This window comes from Symphalangus syndactylus, chromosome 14 (genome assembly GCF_028878055.3).
Source record: "Symphalangus syndactylus isolate Jambi chromosome 14, NHGRI_mSymSyn1-v2.1_pri, whole genome shotgun sequence".
Taxonomy (NCBI): domain Eukaryota; kingdom Metazoa; phylum Chordata; class Mammalia; order Primates; family Hylobatidae; genus Symphalangus; species Symphalangus syndactylus.
In genome coordinates this window covers 116,794,346-116,820,798 of record NC_072436.2, presented here as the reverse complement: position 1 = coordinate 116,820,798, position 26,453 = coordinate 116,794,346, and the positions used below count along the sequence as shown (strand labels likewise).

General features: G+C 60.6%; 1 protein-coding gene across 18 annotated transcripts in view; it reads left to right on the top strand.

Annotated features, from left to right (window-relative positions):
• The window catches only part of TSC2 (TSC complex subunit 2), a 41,553-nt gene that overhangs the window by 13,034 nt on the left and 2,066 nt on the right, over positions 1-26,453 (top strand). For 6 of the 18 annotated variants that reach the window (XM_063618396.1, XM_063618398.1, XM_063618393.1 and 3 more), the window contains 25 exons: positions 146-289; positions 1,303-1,440; positions 1,930-2,033; positions 2,405-2,486; positions 4,312-4,467; positions 5,560-5,676; positions 10,380-10,502; positions 11,398-11,504; positions 11,671-11,821; positions 12,129-12,251; positions 12,741-12,875; positions 14,092-14,281; positions 15,676-15,769; positions 15,950-16,052; positions 16,373-16,467; positions 18,933-19,094; positions 19,190-19,342; positions 19,460-19,572; positions 20,066-20,278; positions 21,463-21,666; positions 23,579-23,700; positions 24,113-24,600; positions 24,839-24,914; positions 25,118-25,210; positions 26,020-26,206. In XM_063618396.1, the coding sequence (XP_063474466.1) occupies positions 146-289; positions 1,303-1,440; positions 1,930-2,033; positions 2,405-2,486; positions 4,312-4,467; positions 5,560-5,676; positions 10,380-10,502; positions 11,398-11,504; positions 11,671-11,821; positions 12,129-12,251; positions 12,741-12,875; positions 14,092-14,281; positions 15,676-15,769; positions 15,950-16,052; positions 16,373-16,467; positions 18,933-19,094; positions 19,190-19,342; positions 19,460-19,572; positions 20,066-20,278; positions 21,463-21,666; positions 23,579-23,700; positions 24,113-24,600; positions 24,839-24,914; positions 25,118-25,210; positions 26,020-26,206 (3,673 nt within the window). Of the gene's footprint in view, positions 1-145; positions 290-1,302; positions 1,441-1,929; positions 2,034-2,404; positions 2,487-4,311; positions 4,468-5,559; positions 5,677-10,379; positions 10,503-11,397; positions 11,505-11,670; positions 11,822-12,128; positions 12,252-12,740; positions 12,876-14,091; positions 14,282-15,675; positions 15,770-15,949; positions 16,053-16,372; positions 16,468-17,514; positions 17,644-18,929; positions 19,095-19,189; positions 19,343-19,459; positions 19,573-20,065; positions 20,279-21,462; positions 21,667-22,299; positions 22,369-23,578; positions 23,701-24,112; positions 24,601-24,838; positions 24,915-25,117; positions 25,211-26,019; positions 26,207-26,453 lie in introns of all 18 variants that reach the window. The other 12 variants (XM_063618385.1, XM_063618386.1, XM_055243172.2 and 9 more) reach the window with 5 other exon arrangements.

The window sequence follows — 26,453 nt, the reverse complement described above, 5'->3', positions numbered from 1 at the left end:
GTGCTGTTTCTGCGGCCCCTGATGCACGTGTGGTGGGCACTGCGGGCTCATACGTGCTACTCCTGGTCCCAAGGGTGACTGGGTAGGGCGTCCCACAGCGAGCAAGCAACTCTGACGCTGTGTGCTGGCCGGGCTCGTGTTGCAGGCCATGGCATGTCCGAACGAGGTGGTGTCCTATGAGATCGTCCTGTCCATCACCAGGCTCATCAAGAAGTACAGGAAGGAGCTCCAGGTGGTGACGTGGGACATTCTGCTGAACATCATCGAACGGCTCCTTCAGCAGCTCCAGGTGGGGTGGGGGCAGGAGCTCCAGGGAGCACCGGGACCCCAGACAGGCAGGCTCGGCCCACTCAGAAGATAGTACCTTGGGCCCCATCTCTGGGGGTCACGCAGAGACTGCCGGAACTGTGTTCTCTGGTGATTCACAGTGGTGCTCATCCACATTCCACTGGAGACAGGTCTGATTTTTCCAGATGTGGTGCATCATTTTGGCCCCAGACAGGAATACGCAGTAGGTGAACTGGGGCTGGGCCAGTGTTGCCCACAGTCCGCAGAGTGACCTGCAGGCCACCTTCATGGCCTGAGTGGGCCCTGGCACAATTCCCAGAGGGATGCCAGTGTGGCTTTGGCATGACTTTTGAGGACCACATTAGTCGAGTCTGTTAGCCACAGCTTTAAAGAGGACTCCATGGCCACACAGGCTCATCAGCACAGGGGCCCTGGGGAGGCGAGGCTAGTATCCAGCAGCCTGAGGGCTGCGCCTTTTCCTGGAGCCTGGGGCGGGCGATGTACAGGAGGCCAGGCAGCAGAAGGGAGGCCGGGAGTTAGCTGGGACTTAGCAGGGACTGAAGTCCTCTCAGAGCCTCTCGCTGGGCCAGGGCATTGCCCCTGACCGCTGGTGGCAATGGCAGAGGCCATGGCCTGGGGCTTCTAAAAGAGGCTGGACCTGGGAGAGGCAAGAAAGGCTTGTAGTTGTGGCTACTCTTGGCCCTCCTGCCCGAGCTTCCTTCTTGGCCCAGCTGCATGGGCACAGCCAAGATTCCCTGGGGGTGGGGTACGGGCAGGAACAGCAGCTGCCGTCACAGCGACTGTGGCCCCTTGAGAGGATCTGGGGGGTGTCCTGGCCCACGTGGGCCAGGGTGGCCCCTGGAGAGGATCTGGGGGGTGTCTCAACCCATGTAGCCCAGAGTGGCCTGAGAGGGCTGGGGGTGTCTCCATGCGGTGGGTGTGTAGCGAGGCCTCTGGTGTCGAGTCCATGTGGGGAGTGGAAGTCAGCCTGTGTCATGGTGCCTGGTACTGCAGACCTTGGACAGCCCGGAACTCAGGACCATCGTCCATGACCTGTTGACCACAGTGGAGGAGCTGTGTGACCAGAACGAGTTCCACGGGTCTCAGGAGAGATACTTTGAACTGGTGGAGAGATGTGCGGACCAGAGGCCTGTGAGACCCCCTCCTGGGTGGGGCCTTTGGGTTTGGCTGGTGGGGAGGGGCTGGGTGCTGGGTGAAGTGCAGCTTTCTGAGCCTCAGAAGCTAAGGGCCAGGTGGGCACCTGCTTTCCAGGTTTCTGCACTCGGGCAGGGAAGGCTGCCAGGGCACTGGTGGGCAGAGCGCGTGTTTGCTAACAAGCTCGGTGCTAGCCCACCCGTCAGTTTCCTCCCCCCTGTGTGGAGGAAGCTTCCATCCGACTCCGTGGAGTCCTGTGGCTCCCAGGCGGCCTCAGTCATTTTGCCAGGAACACTTAGCTTAGGGCCCAGTGGTTTGGACACAAGTCTCGCCCGCTGCCAGGAGTGCCTTTGTGTCTGGGCTGTGGGCTGCAGGCTGTGAGGTGGCTGGGCTCTGACAGCAAACCAGCCTCTCGATCAGCAGCCCAGTGTGGAGAAGGAGAGCGCCAGACGGGCAGAGGGGCAACACTGGCTCTTCTTTTGACAGGAGTCCTCCCTCCTGAACCTGATCTCCTATAGAGCGCAGTCCATCCACCCGGCCAAGGACGGCTGGATTCAGAACCTGCAGGCGCTGATGGAGAGATTCTTCAGGTGGGGGGTCCTCTCTAGCCTTGCCTGGCACCCGGAGCCTGGCCCTGTCTCTGTCTGGGGCCCACCCGGGCTGGGTCTCAGGATGCCCGATGAGCAGGGCCCTGCTCTCTGCCTCTGGAGAGCCCTGGCTCTGGGTGAGCAGGTGCTAGCTTGCTTTCCAGTCCAGCAGGACGGGTCCTCTCATAATGCCACTGGGCTCCCTCTTTTGGGGGGTCGTCTGGAGAGACGCTCCCTGGGAGGCAGAGCTCTGTGCCCTGTGTGCCTGGCCGCGGGAGGACCCAGAGTCGGGCTGGCCTGCACCAGGCAGACAGGCTGGTGTGGGGCTGTGGCCGGGCACTCCCCACCCGCCCCAGCAGGCTGCTGTCCCGCAGGAGCGAGTCCCGAGGCGCCGTGCGCATCAAGGTGCTGGACGTGCTGTCGTTTGTGCTGCTCATCAACAGGCAGTTCTATGAGGTGCGTGTCCAGGGCGGCTGCAGCTGGGGACCCAGGACTGTTTCTCCATGGGGCGGGCTGTCTCCGTTGTGCACATGCTCCCGCAGAGCCGGGCTCTGCCTGGGACTTCGGTCTTGGCTGGACCCTCTGCAGCCCCGAGCGTGGTCTGTTTACCCCTGTTCATTCACTGGCTTGCTCGTCCTGGGTGCCTCTGCCAGGCCTTGACATGTGGCCAAGTAGCAAGGAAGGCACAGTGCCTGCCCTCAGGGAGCTCCGGCCGGGTTGTCACCGAGCACAGGATCCTCTTAAGAATTCTGTTCGCCGAGCGCGGTGGCTCACGCCTGTAATCCCAGGACTTTGGGAGGCCGAGGCAGGCGGATCACGAGGTCAGGAGCTCGAGACCATCCTGGCTAACACGGTGAAACCCTGTCTCTACTAAAAATACAAAAAATTAGCCGGGCGTGTTGGCGGGCGCCTGTCGTCCCAGCTACTCGGGAGGCTGAGGCAGGAGAATGGCGTGAACCCAGGAGGTGGAGATTGCGGTGAGCCGAGATCGTGCCACTGCACTGCAGCCTGGGGAACAGAAAAGACTCCGTCTCAAAAAAAAAAAAGAAAAAGAATTCTGTTCGAGGCCGGGCGTGGTGGCTCACGCTTGTAATCCCAGCACTTTGGGAGGCCGAGGCGGGCGGATCATGAGGTCAGGAGATCCAGACCACGGTGAAACCTCGTCTCTACTAAAAAATACAAAAAATTAGCCGGGCGTGGTGGCGGGCGCCTGTAGTCCCAGCTACTCGGAGAGGCTGAGGGTGGAGAATGGCGTGAACCTGGGAGGCGGAGCTTGCAGTGAGCCGAGATGGCGCCACTGCACTCCAGCCTGGGCGACAGAGCGAGACTCCCTCTCAAAAAAAAAAAAAAAAAAAAAAATTCTGTTCGTTTAGACCAGTCTCGCGTGGGGGCGCTGTGTTCCGTTTCTGTCATGACGTTCACCCTGTGCACCTGCCTGATCGCCAGCCCTGCGTGCTCTCTCCTCTGCGCGCTCTCCCTCTCCACTCCCTCCTCTGGGAGCTCTGGCCCCAGGCCCACCTTCCTTGAGAGACACCTGTGTGCCTGCCAGTCACACCCCTTTCCCAGGAGGTGCAGCTTAGGCTCTGAGGCTGTACCTTCCCACCGCACCCGTCCCTGCAGCCTCGCAGTCCTGCCCTCCTGAGAGCTGCCCACTCTGCTCCTCTCCCCAGCGTCCACTCTCCTTGAATTGCCCTTTGCTGGGCATTGCAGTCCCGCTTTCTGTCTGAGGGAGCTAAGGTCCTCCCGGAAGTTCTTCTGGGTCCTCTGGCTTCTCTCATCAGGGCTGGTCTTGTCCTGGTCTCTTCCTGTGGAACTTTTTATCTGCTTCTGTGAAAACTCACGCTGTCCCCAGCAGAGCACGCACACACACGCATACTCATGCATGCACAGGCACACACGTGCACATGCCCACGCGTGTACACAGCCACACGCACCCTCATGCACACACGCACAGCACCATGTGGGAGGGGTTCTCGGCTGTGACAGTGAAGGACAGGGCCTCACCTTGGCTGCTCCTTGTGAGTCGTGGGCCCCGTGCCTGTGCCAGGCCGCCGTGGGGTGCTCACCAGCCTTCTGAACGAGGAACTGGACAGGATCCCTGGGAAAGGGCCCCGGGGTCTCTGAGTCGCGCTCAGCGGGTGCTTGTGCTCCCTGCCCGGCTGTGCTGAAGTCCGGAGGGACATGTCCGCTGCTTCTGGGTCGGTTCCTGAGGAATTGGAAGTGTCATGAGATGTGGCCCTCATTGGGCTGGTGCTCATTGGCCTCCCTTGTGCCTGTGCAGGAGGAGCTGATTAACTCAGTGGTCATCTCGCAGCTCTCCCACATCCCCGAGGATAAAGACCACCAGGTCCGAAAGCTGGCTACCCAGTTGCTGGTGGACCTGGCAGAGGGCTGCCACACACACTACTTCAACAGCCTGCTGGACATCATCGAGAAGGTGAGAGCCGTTGCACCCAGGGCCGGGTGCTAGGGTGCCAGAGCTCCATGGGCAGAAATGGCCTCTGGGCCCTGTGTCCTCTTCTTCGAGTGACCAGATGGCTGTGTCTGTAGGTGAGGCTCCCCTCCCTGCAGGATGGGTGTCCCGAGGCCTGTGCAGGGCCTGCCACTGCTGGGTTTGTGTCCTGACTGAAAGTCCTAGACATGGGTGTCCCGTCACACTCTGGAGCAGCTGGGCTGGGCCTCCTGGACCGACGCTGGAGCCCAGACCTGGGGCCGGGGCTTTGGCCTGCCGTCCTCCCTGCCCAGCCAACAGCTTGCTCTTTGATTTTCAGATGCATTTTGGTTTCTGCACAGTCAGTCGGGTATAAAAGGCATCTTTGCTTTTGAGAAATAAAGATGAAGGCTGGGCACAGTGGCTCATGCCTGTAATCCCAGCCTTTTGGGGGGTTGAGGTGGGTGGATTGCTTGAGCTCAGGAGTTCGAGACCAGCCTGGCCAACATGGTGAAATCCTGACTGTAACTAAAAATATAAAAATTAGCCACACGTGGTGGCCGGCGCCTGCAATCCCAGCTGCTCGGGAGGCTGAGGCAGGAGAATCGCTTGAACCTAGGAGGTGAAGGTTGCAGTGAGCCAAGGTTCTGCCACTGCACTACAGCCTGTACGACAGAGCAAGACTCTGTCTCAAAAAGAAAAAAAAAAAGTGCTGGGCACGGTGGCTCATGGCTGTAATCCCAGCACTTTGGGAGGCTGAGGTGGGCGGATCATGAGGTCAGGAGATCAAGACCATCCTGGCTAACACGGTGAAACCTCATCTCTACTAAAAATACAAAAAATTAGCCGGGTGCGGTGGTGGGCGCCTATAGTCCCAGCTACTGGGGAGGCTGAGGCAGGAGAATGGCGTGAGCCCGGGAGGCAGAGTTTGCAGTGAGCTGGGATCGTGCCACTGCACTCCAGCCTGGGCGACAGAGCAAGACTCGGTTTCAAAAAAAAAAAAAAAAAAAAGAAGGTGTTTGTGGTAGAAAGTGTTCTCAGGGCTACTGCCTCAGAGAACCATGAGCCTGTGTGTAAGTCCTGGCCTTCTCTTCAAAGGTGATGGCTCGCTCCCTCTCCGCACCCCCAGAGCTAGAAGAAAGGGATGTGGCTGCATACTCGGCCTCCTTGGAGGATGTGAAGACAGCCGTCCTGGGGCTTCTGGTCATCCTTCAGGTGGGTGTTCTGCATGAGGCCTCTGCTTCCGGGGCGCGCATGGCGAGCGTCCACCAGCTGCATCTGCGCTGTGTTGGAGTCTGTTCCCCAGTGGGACCTGCACCCTCCCTGGATTTGCTGAGGGTGCAGTGGTCCCAGCAGGCAGCAGAACCTTCCTCCTGCTCTTGTGGAGGGATGGAAGGAGGTTCCATTGCTTGCCTCTCCTGGTCACAGCAGGGATGTGAGAGGCCCTGTTCTACGCCCTGACCAGAGCTTGTCTCTGTGGTTCTGAGTCAGGGCCGGAACCATGTACCATCCTCAGCATGGCACTTGCCCTCGGCGCCCAGCACAGCACCTGGGAAGTAAAGGTGGCCCTCCATTCCCGCCCTGCAGTCCGTTTAATATTTGCAGCTGTTTTGTTGAGATTTAATTCACATATCCTGCAATTTACCCATTCACAGTGAACAGTTCAGTGGTTTTCAGTAAATTCACAGAGCTCTGCAGCCATCCCCACAGTGAGCTTGAGAACCTCCTGAGCATGCCAGTAGCACACGCTCCCACCCCCCGTTGCTCCTTTAGCCCGGGTACCATCAAGCTGCTTCCTGTGTCTGTGGATTTGCCTACTGTCAACATTTCATGGAAGTGGAGTCACACAAAATTCATCCATAAGATGTTGGATGGTAGAACAGTTTCCTGTCTCGTGACTGGATTGTTCCACCCAGTGCCATGCGTCCAGGCCCATCCAGGTTGTGTCAGCTGTTGGTGCTCCCCTGCTTTTCATGGCTGAGTAGTATTCCCTCATCTGGAAGGAGCACATTTTGTCTATCTGCTCCTCCATTGGTGGACCTCTGGCCTGTGTCCGCCTTGCGGCTGCGGTGAGTGGTGCTGCTGTGAACCTTCTACGAGGGCTTCGCGGGGTCTGCATTTTCACTTCTGGTCTGCACCTAGGAGTGGATTGCTGGGCCCTAGGTTTAGTCTGCATTAGATGTTTCGAGGCGATACCAGGCTGTTTTCCTCTGGTGCTGTGCCATTTTCCATCCACTCGAGCAGCATGTAAGGGTTCTGACTTACCTTTTTTTTTTTTTATACAGTCTCACTCAGTCACCCAGCCTGGAGTGAAGTGCAGTGGTGTGATCTTGGCTCACTCCAATCTTCGCTTCCTGGGTTCAGGCGATTCTCCTACCTCAGCCTCCTGAGTATCTGGGATTGCAGGCACCTGCCAACACGCTCGGCTAATTTTTTGCATTATTAGTAGAAACTGGGTTTCACCATGTTGGCCAGGCTGGTCTTAAACTCCTGACCTCAGGTGATCCTCCTGCCTTGGCCTTCCTAAGTACTGGGATTACAGGTGTGAGCCACCACGTCCGGCCTGCCTCTAGTTTTCAAAGCCTCACAGCATCACTTACGTGTGACTGTCAGTGTCAGTATCATGTAAAATATAATGTGTGAATCAGTTTGCTCAAAAGCTCATCCTTAAGATGTTGGATGGTAGAACAATTTCGTGTCATGTTTATATGTCATGGGTTTTTATTTCTTGCCATGGAAGTTTAAAGTGGTGATTGATTTTTTTTTTATTATTAATTTTTTGAGACAAGATCTCACTCTGTCGCCCAGGCTGGGGTGCAGTGCTGTGATCATAGCTCAATGCAGCCTTGAACTCCTGTGATCAAGTGATCGTCCTGCCTCAGCTTCCCAAGTAGCTGGGACCATAGGCACACGTCACCACACCTGGCTGATTTTTTCATTTTTTGTAGATACGGGGTCTTGCTATGTTGCCCAGGCTGGCATCAACCTCCTGGCCTCAAGCAGTTCTCCCACCATAGCCTCCCAAAGTGCTGGGATTACAGGCATGAGGCACCACACCTGGCTGTGGTGTTTGATTAAAAACCAGGCATCGGCCGGGTGTGATGGCTCATGCCCGTAATCCTAGCACTTTGGGAGGCTGAGGTGGGTGGATCACCTGAGGCTGGGAGTTCAAGACCAGCCTGACCAACATAGAGAAACCCCATCTTTACTAAAAATACAAAATTAGCCAGGCGTGGTGGTGCATGCCTGTCATCCCAGCTACTCGGGAGGCTGAGGCAGGAGAATCACTTGAACCCATGAGGCAGAGGTTGCAGTGAGCCCAGATCACGCCATTGCACTCCAGCCTAGGCAACAAGAATGAAACAACGTCTCAAAAACAAAACAAAACAAAAACAGGCATCACCTCCTTGGTGTCTCATCCACACGAGCACCATGCTGTTTACTGACTGACTGGGAAGGGGTGTGCTGGGCTGTGGGGGCCTATGGCCTGGAAGAACTGAGAACCTTCCTGCTTCTGCAGAGGGAAGGAAAGAGGTTCTGTTGCCCTTACTTGGAACTCCAGCCCTGGAGGCTTGAGGGTCTGGGCTGCAGAACTGAGATATTTCCTAGTTGAGGCAGAGTCCTGGTTCTGGCTGTTTTCATTTCTTTATTTTTTTGAGACAGAGTCTCACCAGTATGTCACCCAGGCTGGAGTGCAGCAGCACGATCTCACCTCACTGCAACCTCCGCCTCCCAGGTTCCAGCGATTCTCCTGCCTCAGCCTCCTGAGTAGCTGGGACTACAGGTGCGCGCCACCACACCTGGCTAATTTTTGTATTTTTAGTAGCGACATGGTTTCACCATGTTGGCCAGGCTGGTCTTGATCTCCTGACCTCAAGTGATCCACCCACCCCAGACTCCCAAAGTTGGGATTACAGGCGTGAGACATCGTGCCCGGCCTGTGTTCATTTCTTTTGTTATAATTGAAAAGTAACATAGTTGACTCTTGAACAGTATGGGACTGGGAGCGCCAGCCCCTGTGCAGGTGAAAATCCCCATCTAACTTTTAACTCCCCAGAAACTTTACCAACAGCCCTCTGTTGACTAGAAGTCTTGCCGACAACAAACAGTCGATTAACGTACAGCTCGTGTGTTTTATGTATTCTGTGTTTTTACAGTGAAGTCAGCTAGAGAAAAGCAAATGCTATTAAGATGCTAGGCATGGTGGCTCACACCTGTAATCCTGGCACTTTGGGAGGCCGAGGTGGGCGGATCACGAGGCCAGGAGTTCGAGACCACCCTGGCCAACATGGTGAAACCCCGTCTCTACTAAAAATACAAAAATTAGCTGGATGTGGTGGCGCACACCTGTAATCCCAGCTACTCGGGAGGCTGAGGCCGGAGAATCACTTGAACCTGGGAGGTGGAGGTTGCAGTGACCTGAGATTGCGCCACGGCACTCCAGGCTGGGACACAGAGCAAGACTCCGTCTCAAAAAAAAAAAAAAAAAATCGTAAGGAAGAGAAAATACATTTCCTATTCCTTAAGTGGAAGTAGCTCATCACCAAGGTCTTCTTTCTTGTCATCCTCATGTTGAGGGGACTGAGGAGGAAGGAGAGGAGACACATGGTCTTGCTCTCTCAGGTGGGAGAGGTGGAAGAAAATTGGCATATAAGTGACCCATGAAGACCAGCCTCCTGCTGTTGAAGGGTCAGAGAGTTTGCATAATGGACACGGTGACAAGTTTGATTCCTCCTTTCCTGCCTGCCCAGTGGGCCTGGCAGGGCGGCAGCTTCTGCTGGTCCCATGTGGCCTTCCTGGAGTGGGGGGTGCCAGGCACTGTGTGAACCCCCACCTCCACCTCTTTTTTGTTCAAGGAAGGGATATTGCTTTTATGTCATAATATTTTGAGACGAGGAGAAACTGTTAATCATTTAATCATCTTTTTTTTTGAGATGGAGTCTCTCTGTGTCACCCCAGCTGGAGTGCAGTGGCACGATCTTGGTTCACTGCAACCTCCGCCTCCTGGTTTCAAGTGATTCTCCTGCCTCTGCCTCCCGAGTAGCTAGGATTTACAGGCATGCACCACCACACCTGGCTAATTTTTTTTTTTTTTTTTTTTTTTGAGACAGAGTCTTGCTCTGCCACTCAGGCTGGAGTGCAGTGGTGCGATCTTGGCTCACTGCAAGCTCCGCCTCCCGGGTTCACACCATTCTCCTGCCTCAGCCTCCCAAGTAGCTGGGACTACAGGTGCCCGCCACCGTGCCCAGCTAATTTTTTTGTGTTTTTAGTAGAGACGGCGTTTCACCATGTTAGCCAGGATGGTCTTGATCTCCTGACCTCATAATCCGCCCGCCTCGGCTTCCCAAAATGCTGGGATTATAGGCGTGAGCCACCACACCTGGCCTCAGTCATTTCTTTAAATGATTCTTTAATCATTTAAAGGTGTTAATCATTTCTTTAAAAGGATAACAGTGTAACCACTTACCTCCCGAGTGCCACGAAGGGTCCCTCAGGCCAGCTCCTGCTGGCCCCGTCCCCAGGGTTGCTAGAGGCACCGGATGCTCCTCACACCTTGTCTCACCTGTCAGGGAGGTGCCATTGACCTTTCGGGAGGGGCTGCCTACACTTGGGATCGCCCTGCAGCTCACACTCCCTGCCCCATTCTGCCCTGTCTGTCACGCAGCTGGAGCTTCTGCATTGAATGGACTCTTCCTCACCTGTTGATCGCTGCCCTGATGATGAGATGGGCACGAGGTTGGGTTTTACTTTTTGCTGCTGTGGAGAGAGAGCCCTGGTGGTCCTGGGTTTGAAGGTCGTGTGTTTTGAAGCACGCACTCTAGAGAAGCCGTCCCGGCCCCTGCTCCGGGACAAGGGTGCTGTCTTAGGGCTGCGTTTTCACCTCCTGCGCCGTGGTGAGCTGCGTCTTCTCTTTGCAGACCAAGCTGTACACCCTGCCTGCAAGCCACGCCACGCGCGTGTATGAGATGCTGGTCAGCCACATTCAGCTACACTACAAGCACAGCTACACCCTGCCAATCGCGAGCAGCATCCGGCTGCAGGTACGGTGGCTGGGGGTGGGCAGCCAGTTCCTGGGGGCCCAGCCAGGTATCCCCAGCTCGGCAGGTGCGGTTCCCGGAAGCTGCAGAGACGGCCCCAGGATGGGGCCTCAGCTGACCGTCCCTGCTCTGCACCCACTGTGGCCGCAGCCTCCCCAGTCCTGGTGTCCTTCCCTCTGCCTGCAGCACGCATCTGTGACTTGTCGCCCTAAGCTGCACAGTGGCATAGGTTGGGGCAGAGAAAAGGAAGCATGGTGACTTCCGGGGCAGTGCATGGCCCTGATGCTCCTGGTGCTGCAGAATCTGTGAAGGACCTGCAGCAGAGGGCTGGGCAGGTGGGCAGCACAGGGCAGAGTTGAGAGGGCAGGGCAGGGCTGGAGAGGGCAGGGCTGGGCAGAACAGGGCTGGAGGAGCTGCACTGAGTTTGTGCTGTGGATGTCGGCACCAGGCTGAGCAGAGGTGACTGGGGTGGGAGCCCTTCCTCCTAGAGCAGGTGCTCTCTGGGGCCACCCCTGTGGCCTGAGAATCCTGTTCAGCCTGTCGATGGAAGAAGTGGCAGGGCTGGGAGCTGAGCTCCGCTTTCTGGCAGTTGGGGGTGTGTGGTGCTGCCAGAGGAGCGAGGCGCCCATCCCCTCCGTCCCAGGCAGGCCCAGCTGTGGTGGTGGACGTCAGGCTCTGTGAGCTCCGAGGCAAGGGAGGGAGGAGGCTGTGGGTGCTGGGCCTCCGATGTCACCGGGACAGAGCCTGTGTCTTGTGTTGGGACGTGGGTGTGTGCACATCAGCAGGTGGCCTTTTCTGAGTGCCCGTGGTGCTGGACATGGGTCCAGTCAGGTGGGACGCCGCCTGTCCTGGGCCTGCCCGAGCCTGGCTCTGGGTTTCACCGTCCTCTCCCTGACAGGCCTTTGACTTCCTGTTGCTGCTGCGGGCCGACTCACTGCACCGCCTCGGCCTGCCCAACAAGGATGGAGTCGTGCGGTTCAGCCCCTATTGCGTCTGCGACTACATGTACGTGGGACTGCCCCATGGCCCATGAGGCTCAGGGCGTCAGAGGCGCTGGGGCCGTGGTGGCGCTGGTTGCATGTCTGGGGGATGTCCCAGGGTCGGGAGGAACCAAGTCTATTCTGTTCCTACTGCGCGGACTTGGCCTCAGCTGCTTCTCTTGCTTCTGCAGGGAGCCAGAGAGAGGCTCTGAGAAGAAGACCAGCGGCCCCCTTTCTCCTCCTACAGGGCCGCCTGGCCCGGCGCCTGCAGGCCCGGCTGTGCGGCTGGGCTCCCTTCCCTACTCCCTGCTCTTCCGCGTCCTGCTGCAGTGCTTGAAGCAGGTGAGTGGGGCTGGGCGGGGACCATTCGTTCCACGTTGGGCCAGGAGGACAGGGAGCCGCCACCTGCCTACTGGGCCTCCCTCCCTGTCTGGCCTGTGGAGGGCAGCCCTCCCTCAGAGCTGAGCCTTCCCCCTTCCCTGAGCAGCTGCAGGGACAGAGGCCTGTGCTGGGCAGGCTCCCCCTGGCTGAGAACGGGACTCCGTGGCCCTTGCCGCTGTCCAGCCACAAGCAGAGCCTCAGACGCTGAGCTTCCGCCTCTGTCACCAGGGTCCAGAAGGCCCTGTCCTGACGCCTCCTCTCCTCATAGGAGTCTGACTGGAAGGTGCTGAAGCTGGTTCTGGGCAGGCTGCCTGAGTCCCTTCGCTACAAAGTGCTCATCTTTACCTCCCCTTGCAGCGTGGACCAGCTGTGCTCTGCTCTCTGCTCCATGGTAGCGTGGCCGGCCTGGGGTCGGGGTGGGGGACCCAGTAGGGTTCTTCCCCAAAAGACTGCATGCGAGCCTCTGGGCAGAGTGAGTGAGACCCTTCAGGCTGGGGCTCCATTTCCCTCAGACTCAGCTGCACTCTGGAGCGTAGATTGTGCCTCCGGCAGGGTGGAGGGGTCCCCGCCCCTACTCGCAGCTTTTGGGACTGACGTCAGAGGTCCCCAGCCAAGGGCATGTCACTGAGTGTGGACATCTCCCATCTGTCCTTTTCCTAAGTGGGGCTCCCGTGCCATTCACATCACATTCCTGGTGTGTTACTTGGCAGGCACTCCCGCCGCTCTGAAAGGGAGGCCCTTCCTGGGAGGGAGGCAAGAAGGTTCTCCAGCCCCTTGGCCCCCTTTCCTGAGCCTGCGTTCCCAGGGCCTCCCCAACCCCTCTGGCTACCCCATGACCTGGCCGCTGGGGAGGGGTTTCATGCCTGGATTTGGTCATCAGCTTTCAGGCCCAAAGACACTAGAGCGGCTCCGAGGCGCCCCAGAAGGCTTCTCCAGAACTGACCTGCACCTGGCCGTGGTTCCAGTGCTGACAGCATTAATCTCTTACCATAACTACCTGGACAAAACCAAACAGGTAGGAGGTCAGAGCAGGACAGGCGAGCTTGATGGGGCCTGGGATTTGAGGGCCTGGCCCAGGTAGGCCCAACATTTTTCTCATAAACGAGTTTCTGCCAGGCCAGGAGAGTGAGTTGGCTCTGCTTCCCTGGGTGGCTGCCAGATGCCCAGAGCGGAGGCGTCCGATTCCCTGGTGCTTCTAGCTGTCTCTGGGGCCTGGGAGCCGTCCAGTGTTCCCTGTCCACCCCGGACAGCGTCTCCTCTCTGTAGAGCGTTGCCTGGTTTGTCCCTGCCGTCCCATGGGGCAGGTGGCCATGCCAGTTGGTGGAGCTGGGCTGGTTCTGAGGCGCAGGGCGGGCAGGCCAGGGGCTCTGGCTTCTGCCTCCCTCCACGCCCACCGTCAGGTGCCGGAAACTGTCCCTTCACCTGCGACCTGCCTCATGCCCCCTGTCCCAGTCATATTCCTCCACGCCTCTCTTTGACATGGCCCTCTGGGACGAGGAGCTGTGGTCCTAGAGATTCTGGCCTCCGCTCAGGGCCATGCCTGCCAGGAGATGCTGACTCTGAGGCTCGGCCCATCTGTGCCCCGGGCCTCAGCTTCTGATGGTGGCCCTGTAGGGAGCTGATGTTGGGTTCCCATCCCTCAGGCTCAGCCCCACCCTGTTGGGCCCCTTCACACCCTCTGAGAGGCTCACTGGGTCCTCATGGGTCTTGCCCCAGAGCATAGCCAGCCTTGCTGGGCTGCAGGTTCTGAAGCCTTACTGGCCCACAGTGTATCCGAGGGGTGAGGCCGGCTTTGGGAAATGGAAGCTGTTCCCGGGGTACTGCCCGGCAGGCCATCTGGCTCCAGGCTCTGCCTGAGCGCCGCTCATCTTCTCTGTCCTCATGGAAGAGACTGCCCAGGGTTGGTGTGGGATCTGGCGGCTTTGCCACTTGAGGCAGCACTGCCCCTTGCAACAGAGCCAGGCTGTTAAGGGTCCAGAACCAGGGGATGAGAGCCCAGCGTGTGTGGGTTCTGTTGGCCTGTGGGATCGTGTCAGAATGCAACTGACCGGAGCAGTCTGCTGTGCAGAGTCTGCTCGGGTAGCTCAGCGCTGCTGGCTCTGCCCCACACGCATTCTGGGACTTCCTAAGCCTCGGCTGTTCTCCCGGTGGAGCCCTGGAGGTTGGTGAGGGGGAGGTGAGGCTGCCTCTGCTGCGAGCGGGTGGGGCCTGAGGTGTCCTATCTCCTGCAGCGCGAGATGGTCTACTGCCTGGAGCAGGGCCTCATCCACCGCTGTGCCAGCCAGTGCGTCGTGGCCTTGTCCATCTGCAGCGTGGAGATGCCTGACATCATCATTAAGGCACTGCCCGTCCTGGTGGTGAAGCTCACGCACATCTCGGCCACAGCCAGCATGGCTGTCCCGCTGCTGGAGTTCCTGTCCAGTGAGTCCCCGCCCTGCCTGCACATGCACCCTTGAGGTTCGGGCTGTGTGACCTGTGCGGGCTTCTCAGGTGCCCTCTCTCAGGACTCCTTGGGGAACCTGGGTGTCTCGCCTTGTGCTGCCTCAGGGCCTGAGCGTCTCTGCCCGGCTGCCATGAGTGCTCTCCCTTTGGGCCTTGAGGGGCGGCTCCTCTCACCCCTCTAGTGTCCAGGTGAACGCCCCTCCTTGAAGAAGCCCCTTCCCCACCGAGCAGTGGCCCTCCCCTGGTTCTGGTAGGCCTCCTCTCTGTCCAGCAGAGCACACGCCGTTTCAGGGGGGCTTTGTTCGCTTCCCCGAGACTGTGACTTCAGGAGCGCAGGTGCCTGCCCCTTCCCCCCACTGCCTAGTGCGCATCTGGGCAGGCCTTCAATGTTTAGATAGCAGAAGGGCACCGCTGGGCCAGCACTTGGTGTAGAGGCTGGAGAGAAGATCGTGTGTACTTTGTGGGCCACATATGAGTCCTGTCAGTCTTTCTGTTTTGTTTATAACCCTTTAGAAGCATAGAAGCCTGGCTGGGCGTGGTGGCTCAGGCCTGTAATCCTAGCACTTTCGAAGGCCGAGGTGGGTGGATTACCTGAGGTCAGGAGTTCGAGACCCGCCTGGCCAACCTGTCGAAACCCTGTCTATACTAAAAATACAAAAATTGGCCGGGCATGGTGGCGGGTGCCTGTAGTCCCAGCTACTCAGGAGGCTAAGGCAGGAGAATCTCATGAACCCAGGAGGCGGAGCTTGTAGGGAGCCGAGATCACGCCACTGCACTCCAGCCTGGGCGACAGAGCGAGACACCGTCTCAAAAAAAAAAAAAAGTGAGGCCGGGTGCAGTGGCTCACGCCTGTAATCCCAGCACTTTGGGGGCCGAGGCAGGCAGATTATGAGGTCAGGAGATCGAGACCATCTGGCGAACACGGTGAAACCCCATCTCTACTAAAAATACAAAAAAATTAGCTGGACGTGGTGGCGGGCACCTGTAGTCCCAGCTACTCGGGAGGCTGAGGCAGGGGAATGGCGTGAACCCAGGGGGTGGATCTTGCAGTGAGTCGAGATTGCGCCACTTCACTCCAGCCTGGGCAACAGAGCGAGACTCATCTCAAAAAAAAAAAAAAAAAAAGAGGTGTGGAAGCCTTTCCTCACGGGTCACACAAATGGTAGGCCACAGCTCAAATTGGCCTGGGAGCTGTGGTTAGCTGGCCATGGGACGGAGAGCTGAGGCCAGGGTCGGGAAAGCGATGTCCGTGTGGCTGTGGCCTTCCCTCCTCTGCAGCACCCCATCGCTGTTGTGGGCAGAGCGGCCGTGTTGGCCTTTAGAGGCGCTGCACGGGCCCCCGGCTCCCCTGACCACTGTCTCTGTTACTGCAGCTCTGGCCAGGCTGCCGCACCTCTACAGGAACTTCGCTGCGGAGCAGTATGCCAGTGTGTTCGCCATCTCCCTGCCGTACACCAACCCCTCCAAGTGAGTGGTCGCCCCCGGCCCTGTGCCTCCCAGCCGTGGCTCTGGCCAGGCCTTGCAGCAGAAAGGCCTGGCAGCCTTTGTACCCAAGGCCTGAGCGCCTCGGTTTTATGCACTTCCTGCCCTGGGGATGTTTCCCTGCTGTCAGGTCAGGATGGAGTGCCAGCCCCCTTATCATCTCAGGTTTAATCAGTACATCGTGTGTCTGGCCCATCACGTCATAGCCATGTGGTTCATCAGGTGCCGCCTGCCCTTCCGGAAGGATTTCGTGCCTTTCATCACTAAGGTGGGCCCAGGGCCGGCGCAGGCAGTGTCTCTTGGTGGGCCAGGGCTTGCTTTGCTCTTGGCTGTCCATGGTAGGGCAGAGTGACAGGCAAGCAGAGGGCAGTGGGAAAGTGTTTGGGGCTGTGCCTGTGGTGCTGGGCGCTCTGCTGGGCAGCCTGCAGGGGTTTGATGCACGGCGGGCGTTGAGGAGTGGGAGCTGGGTGCTGCCGCCTTGCCCCTAGCCTGCAGCTTGTCCCGGGCCAGGGGGCACCCGGCAGGCCTTTTGAGGGCCTCCATCCCCCATTGCCACCCCTCACTGTCTGGGCCTGTTCACTCTGCCAGGGCCTGCGGTCCAATGTCCTCTTGTCTTTTGATGACACCCCCGAGAAGGACAGCTTCAGGGCCCGGAGTACTAGTCTCAACGAGAGACCCAAGAGGTGCGGCCTGCGGGGGTGTGCCTGGTGTCGGGGCGGGGTGGGGAGGGACATGGGGCTGTGGCCTGGCAGACGGTGCCTCCAAGTCAGTGAGTGGAAGTGGGTCCTGTGGCTGGGGGCCGAGGTGCCCTGGAGTATGTGAGGCAGGGCAGGACCTGCAGGGGCCGCTAACACCCCTCAGCCCCTCAGCAGGTTGGCCGTGGTGGCCTGCAGCGCAGTAGCACCGTGGCCTGGGTCCTGGCCGCTTGTGCCGCAAGCACCTACTTGTGGAATTGGGGATTGGGGTGCAAGCTGTAGGTGCCTGAGCCCCTTGAAGGAGCCGGCCTTGTCTGGGGCTGCCCCCTCCTCTGCAGCCCCCAGCCTGCTGCTAGCCGGGGACTCTGCTTCGTCGCCGCCGCCTTGCCAGATCGCAAAGAGCTGAGCTGGCCTCTGTGTCCTTGTTTGCATTTCATTTGAACGGCTTTCTCCTCCTGTCCCCCACCTTCCTGCCCAAGCTATTTTGGCTTTCCCTAGATGGGAATACGGCATTTTCCAGCGGGACCTCAACTCGGAAGCTGTTCTCTCCAGCCCCTGGGGGCCGGGGCCAAGCTCGGCCATTACGGCCAGAGACGCCTTTCTGGGGTCTTGGTCTCTTTTCCTAGCAACCTTCAGGGCCTGGCCACTGAGGCCTCAGTGCCTCCTCGGTCAGAGCTGGGCGGTGCCTGCCTTCCGCGGGCGGGTGGGATTGCCTGGCCAGCACAGCCTGGAATCTGCCGTGGGGATGACCCACACACGTTTAATGTGCACTGACGTTGTTTGTTTTGGTGTCATGCGTGAAGCCATGCTTGTTCTCAGTCATGTTTACCAGACGTATTATCATGCATTTTTGTTTTCTGTCTCTTCCCCGCTAACTGCCCTTTGGCATGGCTCTTTTGCTCATCTCACCCGCGGGATCTCTCCATCCTGACCCTGTGGCCTGGGACCTTTCCTCCTCACCCCTCCACTGGCTTGTTCTCCCCTTCCCGGGAGCTGGGCTCTCTGGGGCGTTGGGGCTCCTTCCTCACCCGATAGTCTGAGGATAGCCAGACCCCCCAAACAAGGCTTGAATAACTCTCCACCCGTGAAAGAATTCAAGGAGAGCTCTGCAGCCGAGGCCTTCCGGTGCCGCAGCATCAGTGTGTCTGAACATGTGGTCCGCAGGTAGCGGGACTGTCGGGTGGGGGGCACGGACCCTGGAGCTTGGCCCCGTGAGCACCTGGGTGGCAGTGCATGGGGCTGCTTGCATGACCTCATCGTCTGCCCGTGTCCTCTCTGGCCAGCCCAGGGGGAGCCGGTGACGAGGGGTGGAAAGGTTGCATTCTGTCCCCAGGCCCTGTATGAGCACGGGCTGGCTGCACGCATCCCCAGGCCCCCTCGGGGTGCCGCTCCGAGAGAGTCAGGCGTGCCGGGCAGCAGCCTCCCCAGGCTGTCCCCAAGGGCCGCAGTGCGGGTTGGGGGAGACACCGCTCCTGGTTTTGGCCTTTTCATATTCTCTAGGACGGACGTTTTTCCTTGGGCTTTCCTCTCACCAAGGTTTATTTTTTGTTGTAGCTGAAAGGGAAGAAGGGGCATTTGTGGAGGGTGCTGGGGTGGGGCAGCCTGGGAGGGCCAGGGTGGGGGCCAGGATCCTCCAGGGCGTGGCCTTAGTTGGTTCTCCCCGCAGTGTCCGGGTGCAAATGTGGGCTCTCGGGCTCTCGGCTGTCACCTGCCTGTGGGTCATCGCTGCTGGCACTGGCAGAGGGGATACCTGTCTCCTCCTGGAAGCCTCTTGCAGGCCAAGGGGTCCCGCGGCCCTGAGTCCATCCACCTTCTCACGTCAGGCCGGCCTCTGCTGGGCGGGACTTGGCCAGGGGTTGGGGTGGTAGGGGTGCTTGACAAGGCTTAAAGCCATTTTCTAGCACATTCTGTATCATGAGCAAAATACTGCCTAGGGGCTATGAAATTTGTATCAGACTGAACCCCGTATAAGCCTCTTCCCTGTCACTGGGTGTGGAACTCAGGCAGCTGCTCGCCTGCCTGAGGGTGAGGGTGAAAGGCCACGCGGGGATCCCAGACCTCTGTGTGCTTGCCGGAGGCAGCCTGCGGGCAGAATGCAATCTGGGCCTGTCTGTGTGGCCTCCGCCTCTCTGCATGACTACACCGTTTCGCCACGAGTCCGTAACCTAGTGCTCCCGTGGGCTTCGATGAGGGGATGTCTGTATCTCTAGCCTCCTGAGTCTGCTCCAACCAATAGGCCTGGTCTTCCCCACCCAGCGTCTCCTCGTTCTCTGGGACGATGTGGTCCACGTGATTCTCAAGCTGAGGCTCGCTGGGCCGCCCACGCCCTGTTGGGGTCTTTCCGAGCGAGGTCCTCGGCCGTGCATGCGTTGAGCTTTGGCCCCTTGGTGATAGGTGGCTCGGCCCGCCCTGCCTGGCACCCTGACCCTGGTCATGGCCTCTCCCTCCAGCAGGATACAGACGTCCCTCACCAGTGCCAGCTTGGGGTCTGCAGACGAGAACTCCGTGGCCCAGGCTGATGATAGCCTGAAAACCCTCCACCTGGAGCTCACGGAAACCTGTCTGGACATGATGGCTCGATACGTCTTCTCCAACTTCACGGCTGTCCCGAAGAGGTCCAGGCGGCACTCCGGGGCTGGGCGGGCCTTCGGGAGCCGAGGCGTCTGGGAGCTCCACGGGCGAGCTGGATTTCACGCTCCCTGTCTTCTAGGTCTCCTGTGGGCGAGTTCCTCCTGGCGGGTGGCAGGACCAAAACCTGGCTGGTTGGGAACAAGCTTGTCACTGTGACGACAAGCGTGGGAACCGGGACCCGGTCGTTACTAGGCCTGGACTCGGGGGAGCTGCAGTCCGGCCCGGAGTCGAGGTGACTGCACCTTCCTTCCCTCCGCGCCTGCCAGCCTCGACACCGGATGTCCCGAGCCCAGGCCCACGTGGCACCCTGGGGACTGAGTCCACCCTGTGCGTGGGATTCTCTTCTCAGCTCCAGCCCCGGCGTGCATGTGAGACAGACAAAGGAGGCGCCGGCCAAGCTGGAGTCCCAGGCCGGGCAGCAGGTGTCCCGCGGGGCCCGGGACCGGGTCCGTTCCATGTCGGGTGAGCCTTGGCCCCAGCCACCTCCCCACAGGCACCAGGGCTCCCTCAGTTGCTGCCGCTGGTCCCAGTGTTCAGGAAGGCCCTGAGCCCAGGGGCCGGGGTGGCTGGCTTCAGGCCCGGCCCATGCCCTGACTCTGCAGTGAGGCTTCTACAGCTCACCCCACAGCTGTGGAATGGTGGAGTGTGGCCCGCTTGCTGCAGAGGGGCCTGCTCTGGCAGCTGCTGTTTCCTGCGGCTTTTCAGCCCAGCTCTGTCCTGGAGCCCCTCTCTGCTCCAGCGAGCTGTGGTCTGACCGCAGGACAGGTTCTGGGTCCCTCCCTGTGGCCCTGGGTCCACTGAGGCCAGCGCTGTGGTGGGCTGTGCCCCGAGGGCAGAGCTGCACCCTCTCTGGGTCCCTGTGGCACTAGCCTTCCAGGCCGGGGGCGGCGTTTAGCTTTAGCTGGTGGTTTGCATCAGGTAGCTGGTGGTCACCCGTCCTCTGCCTCCTCTTCAGGGGGCCATGGTCTTCGAGTTGGTGCCCTGGACGTGCCGGCCTCGCAGCTCCTGGGCAGTGCCACCTCTTCAGGACCACGGACTGCGCCAGCCGCGAAGCCTGAGAAGGCCTCAGCTGGCACCCGGGTTCCTGTGCAGGAGAAGACGAACCTGGCGGCCTGTGTGCCCCTGCTGACCCAGGGCTGGGCGGAGATCCTGGTCCGGAGGCCCACAGGTACTGGGTGGGGCTGGCGTGAGCCCCACCCCTCTGCCAGTCACCCACAGAGCTGTGCACACTCGGGCGATTGCAGACTTGGCCCTCTTGGGGTATTTTGGGGTAACTTTTTTTTTCTTTTTTTTTTTGAGACAGAGTCTCGCTCTGTTGCCCAGGCTGGAGTGCAGTGGTGCGATCTCTGCTCACTGCGAGTTCCACCTCCCAGGTTCACGCCATTCTCCTGCCTCAGCCTCCTGAGTAGCTGGGACCACAGGCACCCGCCACCGCGCCCGGCCAGTTTTTTTGTATTTCTAGTAGAGATGGGGTTTCACCGTGTTAGCCAGGATGGTCTTGATTTCCTGACCTCGTGATCCGCTTGCCTCGGCCTCCCAAAGTGCTGGGATTACAGGCGTGAGCCACCGCGCTGGGCCATTTGGGGGTAACTTTTAAGTCTCCAGAGGTGAGCTGTGAGGGGCGATCCAGGTGGCCGAGATGGGGCAGGGGCCTGTGGCGAACCAAGTGGCTTCCACGGCAGAGAGTTGCCCTCCCCGCCTGGAGGCTGGAAGTCTGAGATGAAGGTGCTCCACGGCAGGACGTGCTCCTCAGAGGCCTCAGTCCTTGGCACGCAGACGGTTTTTTCCCCATATCCTCACAGGGTCTTTCCTGGGTGTCTGCGTGTTAATCTCCTCTTAGGAGGAAAGCAGTCGTGGCTTAGGGTCCACTCTGGTGCCTTGCTAGCCTTAATTACCTTTCTGAAACCCAGTCTCCGGAGACAGTCCTCTTCTGAGTTTCTGGGGTTGGGACTAAAGCACACCAACATGGGGGCACAGCTCAGCCTGTTCCCAGGGGCAGAGGGAGCCTCCACAGAGGCCCAGAGCCCGGGGCGCCTGGGTGTGCTGTGGCTGAGGGGTTCGAGGGGTAGGGTTTCCAGCCCTCGTGGAGGCCTTGGGTCCAGACTGTGAGGCTGTGGGCTGGAGGCTGCCGCTCTGAGGTGCGTGGCCGAGCCTGGCTTCGGGGCAGGGGCTGATGGAGGCAGCAGGGTGGGTGGCCGCCAGAGCAGCGCTGGCTCCGACGTGGTGGTCCTGAGGATTGTGGGAGGGAGCATCAGGGCAAAGCCAGGGCCCAGGCCAGGAGGCCTCCCGGGGGGCCAGGGATGGGTAAGCAGAGGCGCTGGCCTCAGGCCAAAGGTGCTGCCGCCTCCGCAGGGAACACCAGCTGGCTGATGAGCCTGGAGAACCCGCTCAGCCCTTTCTCCTCGGACATCAACAACATGCCCCTGCAGGAACTGTCCAACGCCCTCATGGCGGCTGAGCGCTTCAAGGAGCACCGGGACACAGCTCTGTACAAGTCACTGTCGGTGCCGGCTGCCAGCACTGCCAAACCCCCTCCTCTGCCTCGCTCCAACACAGGTGAGTGGCATGGCAGACCTTGGCACGGGCTCTGCTCCCACTGGCCTGGTGCTCCTGGCGGTGGCGACGTGGCTCTTCTCTGCTGAGGGCGCCCACACGGCTGAGAGTGGTCCCTGGCCTGCCTCAGCACCATCGTCCTCTGGCGTTTGGGAGGAGGCTGACCCCTGGGAGGTGCCTGCGCTGCTCAGGAAGTTGGAGCTGGCAGCGTCAGAAGCAGTAGGGGGCCCTGTGGAGCCTCTGCCCAGCACCCTCCGTGGGGGTTCAGCACTGCGGGCTCCAGGTGGCTCTGCGGCAGCCTCCCTCTCTGCCTGGGCCCGGGGTTGGACCCCTGAGCCCGCCTGCGCACTCTCGGCCCCCACCCCACTCGGCACTATGCTTCTCGCCAGACCCTCTGGCTCTTCCCTGTGGCTGCAGATGACACTTAGCGGCCTAGGACGTCTATTCACGGGAGGAGGGAGGCAGTGCCCTCCTCAGGTCTGCCCGAGCAGCTTGTAGCGCTGGGCCCCGTGCGCGCCCCTGCTGGCCGCTGGCCCTGCCCTCTCTCCTCTGCAGGCACGGGGCCTGTGCTCTCTGCTCGACCTGTGTGTAGCCCCTCCTCCTGCTGATGTGGCCGCACACGGGCTTCCCTTGCAGTGGCCTCTTTCTCCTCCCTGTACCAGTCCAGCTGCCAAGGACAGCTGCACAGGAGCGTTTCCTGGGCAGGTATTGGCGCGCCTCTCAAAGGGAAGCGGTTCGCTGCAGAGCGCCACTCTGCCTCATAGATGCTGTGCTCATCGCCTCATCCGCCCACCCCCATGGTCCGTCTGCCTCCATTGCCCTGGGGAGCAGGTCCCGACTCGCATGAGGACGTCTGTGCAGAATGCCTTGGCTTGGCCAGCGGGATCCCCTTGACTTGGTCCCTTTGTGGCTGAGCCCTGTTCCCGCGCTGTGCAAGCACTCCCGGCCCAGCTTCAGGCCTGTGGGGTGAGGGTGGCCTAAGTCTCCATGGTGACATCAGCTGAGCTGCAGACTCTGATGGGTGGCAGCTGTTTAGGGGGAAGCCCGCCCCTGGGCCTCTGCCGAGCTGGCCTTGCCCTGGCCTATGGTGGCTCCCCTGGCCTCTGGGACCCACAGATGGGGCTGCCTCACGTCCCAGGTTGACCAAGGGCCCTGCAGACCGACCTCTGCCTGTTGCCCCCAAGCGCTGGTGGGGAGTGCTGTGACCTGCATGGTGCTCCCCCGCCAGGTCTCCACGTGCAGACAGGAGCTGGTTTGGAAGGGCTGCGTGGGACAGGCCCTGGGGCAGCTGACTGCGCGTGTGCAGGGCTGTGTGGGCGCCCTGGGGGCTGTGATGGTCCCCTCTGTTGCTGCTTCTACTTCCTCTCCCCCTGCCCTGACGTTGGCACAGGAAATGCTGCTTTGGGGCCTCCCACCATCTCTCTTTAGTGTCCCCAGCTGTGAGTCTGGCTTGGAGTTGGAGGGTGAGCTTCTTCTGCTCTTGGGAGCAGGCTCCTCAGTCTGTTTGCAAACAGGGACTTCCCCCACGTCACGGAGTCTCCACCGCTTTCCTCGGTTACGGAGGGCTGGTTTCAGGCTCCCGCTCTTTCAGAGCTGAGGCCCGTCGGGCAGAGAGTGTCTTGCCCCTGCCTACCTGGAGGCACGGGTGGCTGCTGGTGGACACTAGGGTGGGCAGAGCCGATTGCCTGCCCAACCCCCGGGAGCTCATGCAGGAGAGGCCTGTGTCAGGGTCACGCCCAGGCCCTCCCAGCGTCCTCCCTGCCCGCTCGGTGGATGGCAGCAGTAAGCAGAGCCCTGGGGAGGCTCCGCAGGGCTGCTGTCCCTCTGCTCAGGAGAAGGCTGGTTCTCGGAGGCCACGTCAGCGCCAGGGCCTGGCCCAGCCCCATATTCAGCAGCCCCGTCTGTGTCCTCCCAGACTCCGCCGTGGTCATGGAGGAGGGAAGTCCTGGTGAGGTTCCTGTGCCAGTGGAGTCCCCAGGGTTGGAGGACTTTGAGGCAGCGCTAGGCATGGACAGGCGCACGGATGCCTACAGCAGGGTGAGTGTGGCTCAGAACCTGGACCCTCCTGAGCTCGGGGGGTTCCTTCGGGGAGGCAGGGCTCTGCGTGGTTGTGCCTGCACCCGGGGAACTGGCTCTGTGAACTTGGGTGAGATGTTCTTCCACATCCCTCGTGCACAGACGGTCTGCACTTCCCAGCCTTCCACCTGGGCTGGCCCTGGCTGCTGGGCAGCCCGTGGTCTCCGGGGATGCTGATACCTTTGCTCGCGCAGTGTGGGGCACAGCTGGTGGCAGTGCTGCTGCGTCACGGGCGGGGGCCATAGCCTGGTGCTCGGGCTGGTATATGGCCCTGAGACAGAGGACAGATAGGGCCTCGCCGCCTCCAGGTCAACCCCAGGTGGGCTCAAGGGCGCCACCTAACGGGGGTTCTCTTCGGGATGCTCCTTTCTAGTCATCCTCAGTCTCCAGCCAGGAGGAGAAGTCACTCCACGCGGAGGAGCTGGTTGCCAGGGGCATCCCCATTGAGCGAGCCATCTCCTCGGAGGGTGGCCGGCCCTCTGTGGACCTCTCCTTCCAGCCCTCGCAGCCCCTGAGCAAGTCCAGCTCCTCTCCCGAGCTGCAGAGCCTGCAGGACATCCTTGGGGACCCTGGGGACAAGGCCGACGTGGGCCGACTGAGCCCTGAGGTTAAGGCCCGGTCACAGTCAGGGACCCTGGACGGGGAAAGTGCTGCCTGGTCAGCCTCAGGCGAAGACAGTCGGGGCCAGCCCGAGGGTCCCTTGCCTTCCAGCTCCCCCCGCTCGCCCAGTGGCCTCCGGCCCCGAGGTTACACCATCTCCGACTCGGCCCCATCACGCAGGGGCAAGAGGGTAGAGAAGGATGCCTTTAAGAGCAGAGCCACAGCCTCCAATGCAGAGAAAGTGCCGGGCATCAACCCCAGGTGGGCCTTTTGCTTCCGGGCGGGGCTCCTGACACCCGTCCTGCGGGAACCTGGTGCCTCAGTTGCTCCAGGCTGAGCAGGCTGGGGTAGGGTCCTTGTGGCCTGTGCCCTAAGGCTGGCCGGAGCCCCTGGGAGGGTGGTGGAGTGGGAGATGGCCAGGCTCTGTGTTCCTCCCTGTGGGCTGTGGCTGCCCTGGCCAGGCCCTCACCTGGGTGCCCACCGTCCCCTCCCTGTGCAGTTTCGTGTTCCTGCAGCTCTACCATTCCCCCTTCTTTGGCGACGAGTCAAACAAGCCAATCCTGCTGCCCAATGAGGTAGGCGTGGCTTCCCTCTCCTGCAGTCTGCTGGAGCTGTGTGGCTCGCGTGAATGGTGGGGGCCCAGCTCTGCTGCTCAGAGCTCAGGCTTGCAGAGGGCTCTGGCCTCAGCTCCCTGTGGCAGCCTGCCGTGACCGGCCTGGGTGGGGTGGCCTCCCGTGGACGGGCATCTGGGGCTCAGGCAGGGTTCTGTGTGCCACAGTCACAGTCCTTCGAGCGGTCGGTGCAGCTCCTCGACCAGATCCCATCATACGACACCCACAAGATCGCCGTCCTGTATGTTGGAGAAGGCCAGGTGAGGCTGCGGGGCTGGCCTAGGTGCCTGGACAGGGCCAGCTGGGCCTCAGCCTGCAGGGGGTGGGAGTCTGGGACCCCCACGCCCCACAGAGCTCGACATTGCTGGGTCCCCTAGAGCATGAAGCGCTCATTGAGCTCCATGCCAGGTGCTGTTCTGAGTGCTGGGGACCCAGGCACGAGTGACAGGTCAGCGTGTGAGCACCTGGCACACCAAGGAGTGGGAAGGACCAGGCGGGTGGCACTGGTCGCAGGGCTGGGGAGGGCGCTGTTGGTCAGTGAGCTGACCAGCTGAGCGGTGAGGGAGCGGGCGGGGGAGCCTGCATAAGGGGTGGGGGCATCCCGCACACCAGCAGCAGGTGCAGAGGCCGGGGCCACCCTACCCAGCTTGAGCGCTGGTGCTGGGCGACCACGGGAGCCGACAGGGTAGGCAGCCTCAGCAGCCTTCATCCCAAGGGAAAGGGCAGGGCCTGGGCTGCTTCTGAGCAGAGGGCATATGGCCTGACTCAGCTGAGTCAGTGAGTCCCTCCTGCTGTGTGGCTCATGGAGGTGGGTGGTGATGGTTCCTGTGGGAGTGGGGTAGGCCCCCGGGGACAGGCTGCTCAGGGCCCAGGGCCCCGGGTGTGCTTTGAGTGTGGAGCTCCCCGATTTTGCTGGCCAGGCGCACACGGGGCTGAGGGAAGACGGAGTGAAGGATGACACCCGGCGTCTGGCCTGGGTGGCTGCTGGAATGGATGGTCCTGTCTGCCTCAGGGGTCAGAGTGCCCAGCCGGGGAGTGATGCCACCCTGCCTCTCCCCTCTCCCCACAGAGCAACAGCGAGCTCGCCATCCTGTCCAACGAGCATGGCTCCTACAGGTACACGGAGTTCCTGACGGGCCTGGGCCGGCTCATCGAGCTGAAGGACTGCCAGCCGGACAAGGTGTACCTGGGAGGCCTGGATGTGTGTGGTGAGGACGGCCAGTTCACCTACTGCTGGCACGATGACATCATGCAAGGTATGGCCTGGCCCCCACCTGCTCCTGCTGCCCCAGGCCTCGGCACGGCTCCCATCCAGTCCTGCTACCCCACGCCCTGGGGCATGGCCCCGGCACCACCTGCTCCAGCTCCCCATGTCTCAGGTTCCGAGCTTAACAGCATGGGCATGGAGGCAGTGATGGGGCTGGTGGCTTTGCATCCCAAAGCCCTGCCCCTGGGGAGAGCCGAGGGCCACTGGCCAGGCACCAGAGGATGTGGCCTCCGCAG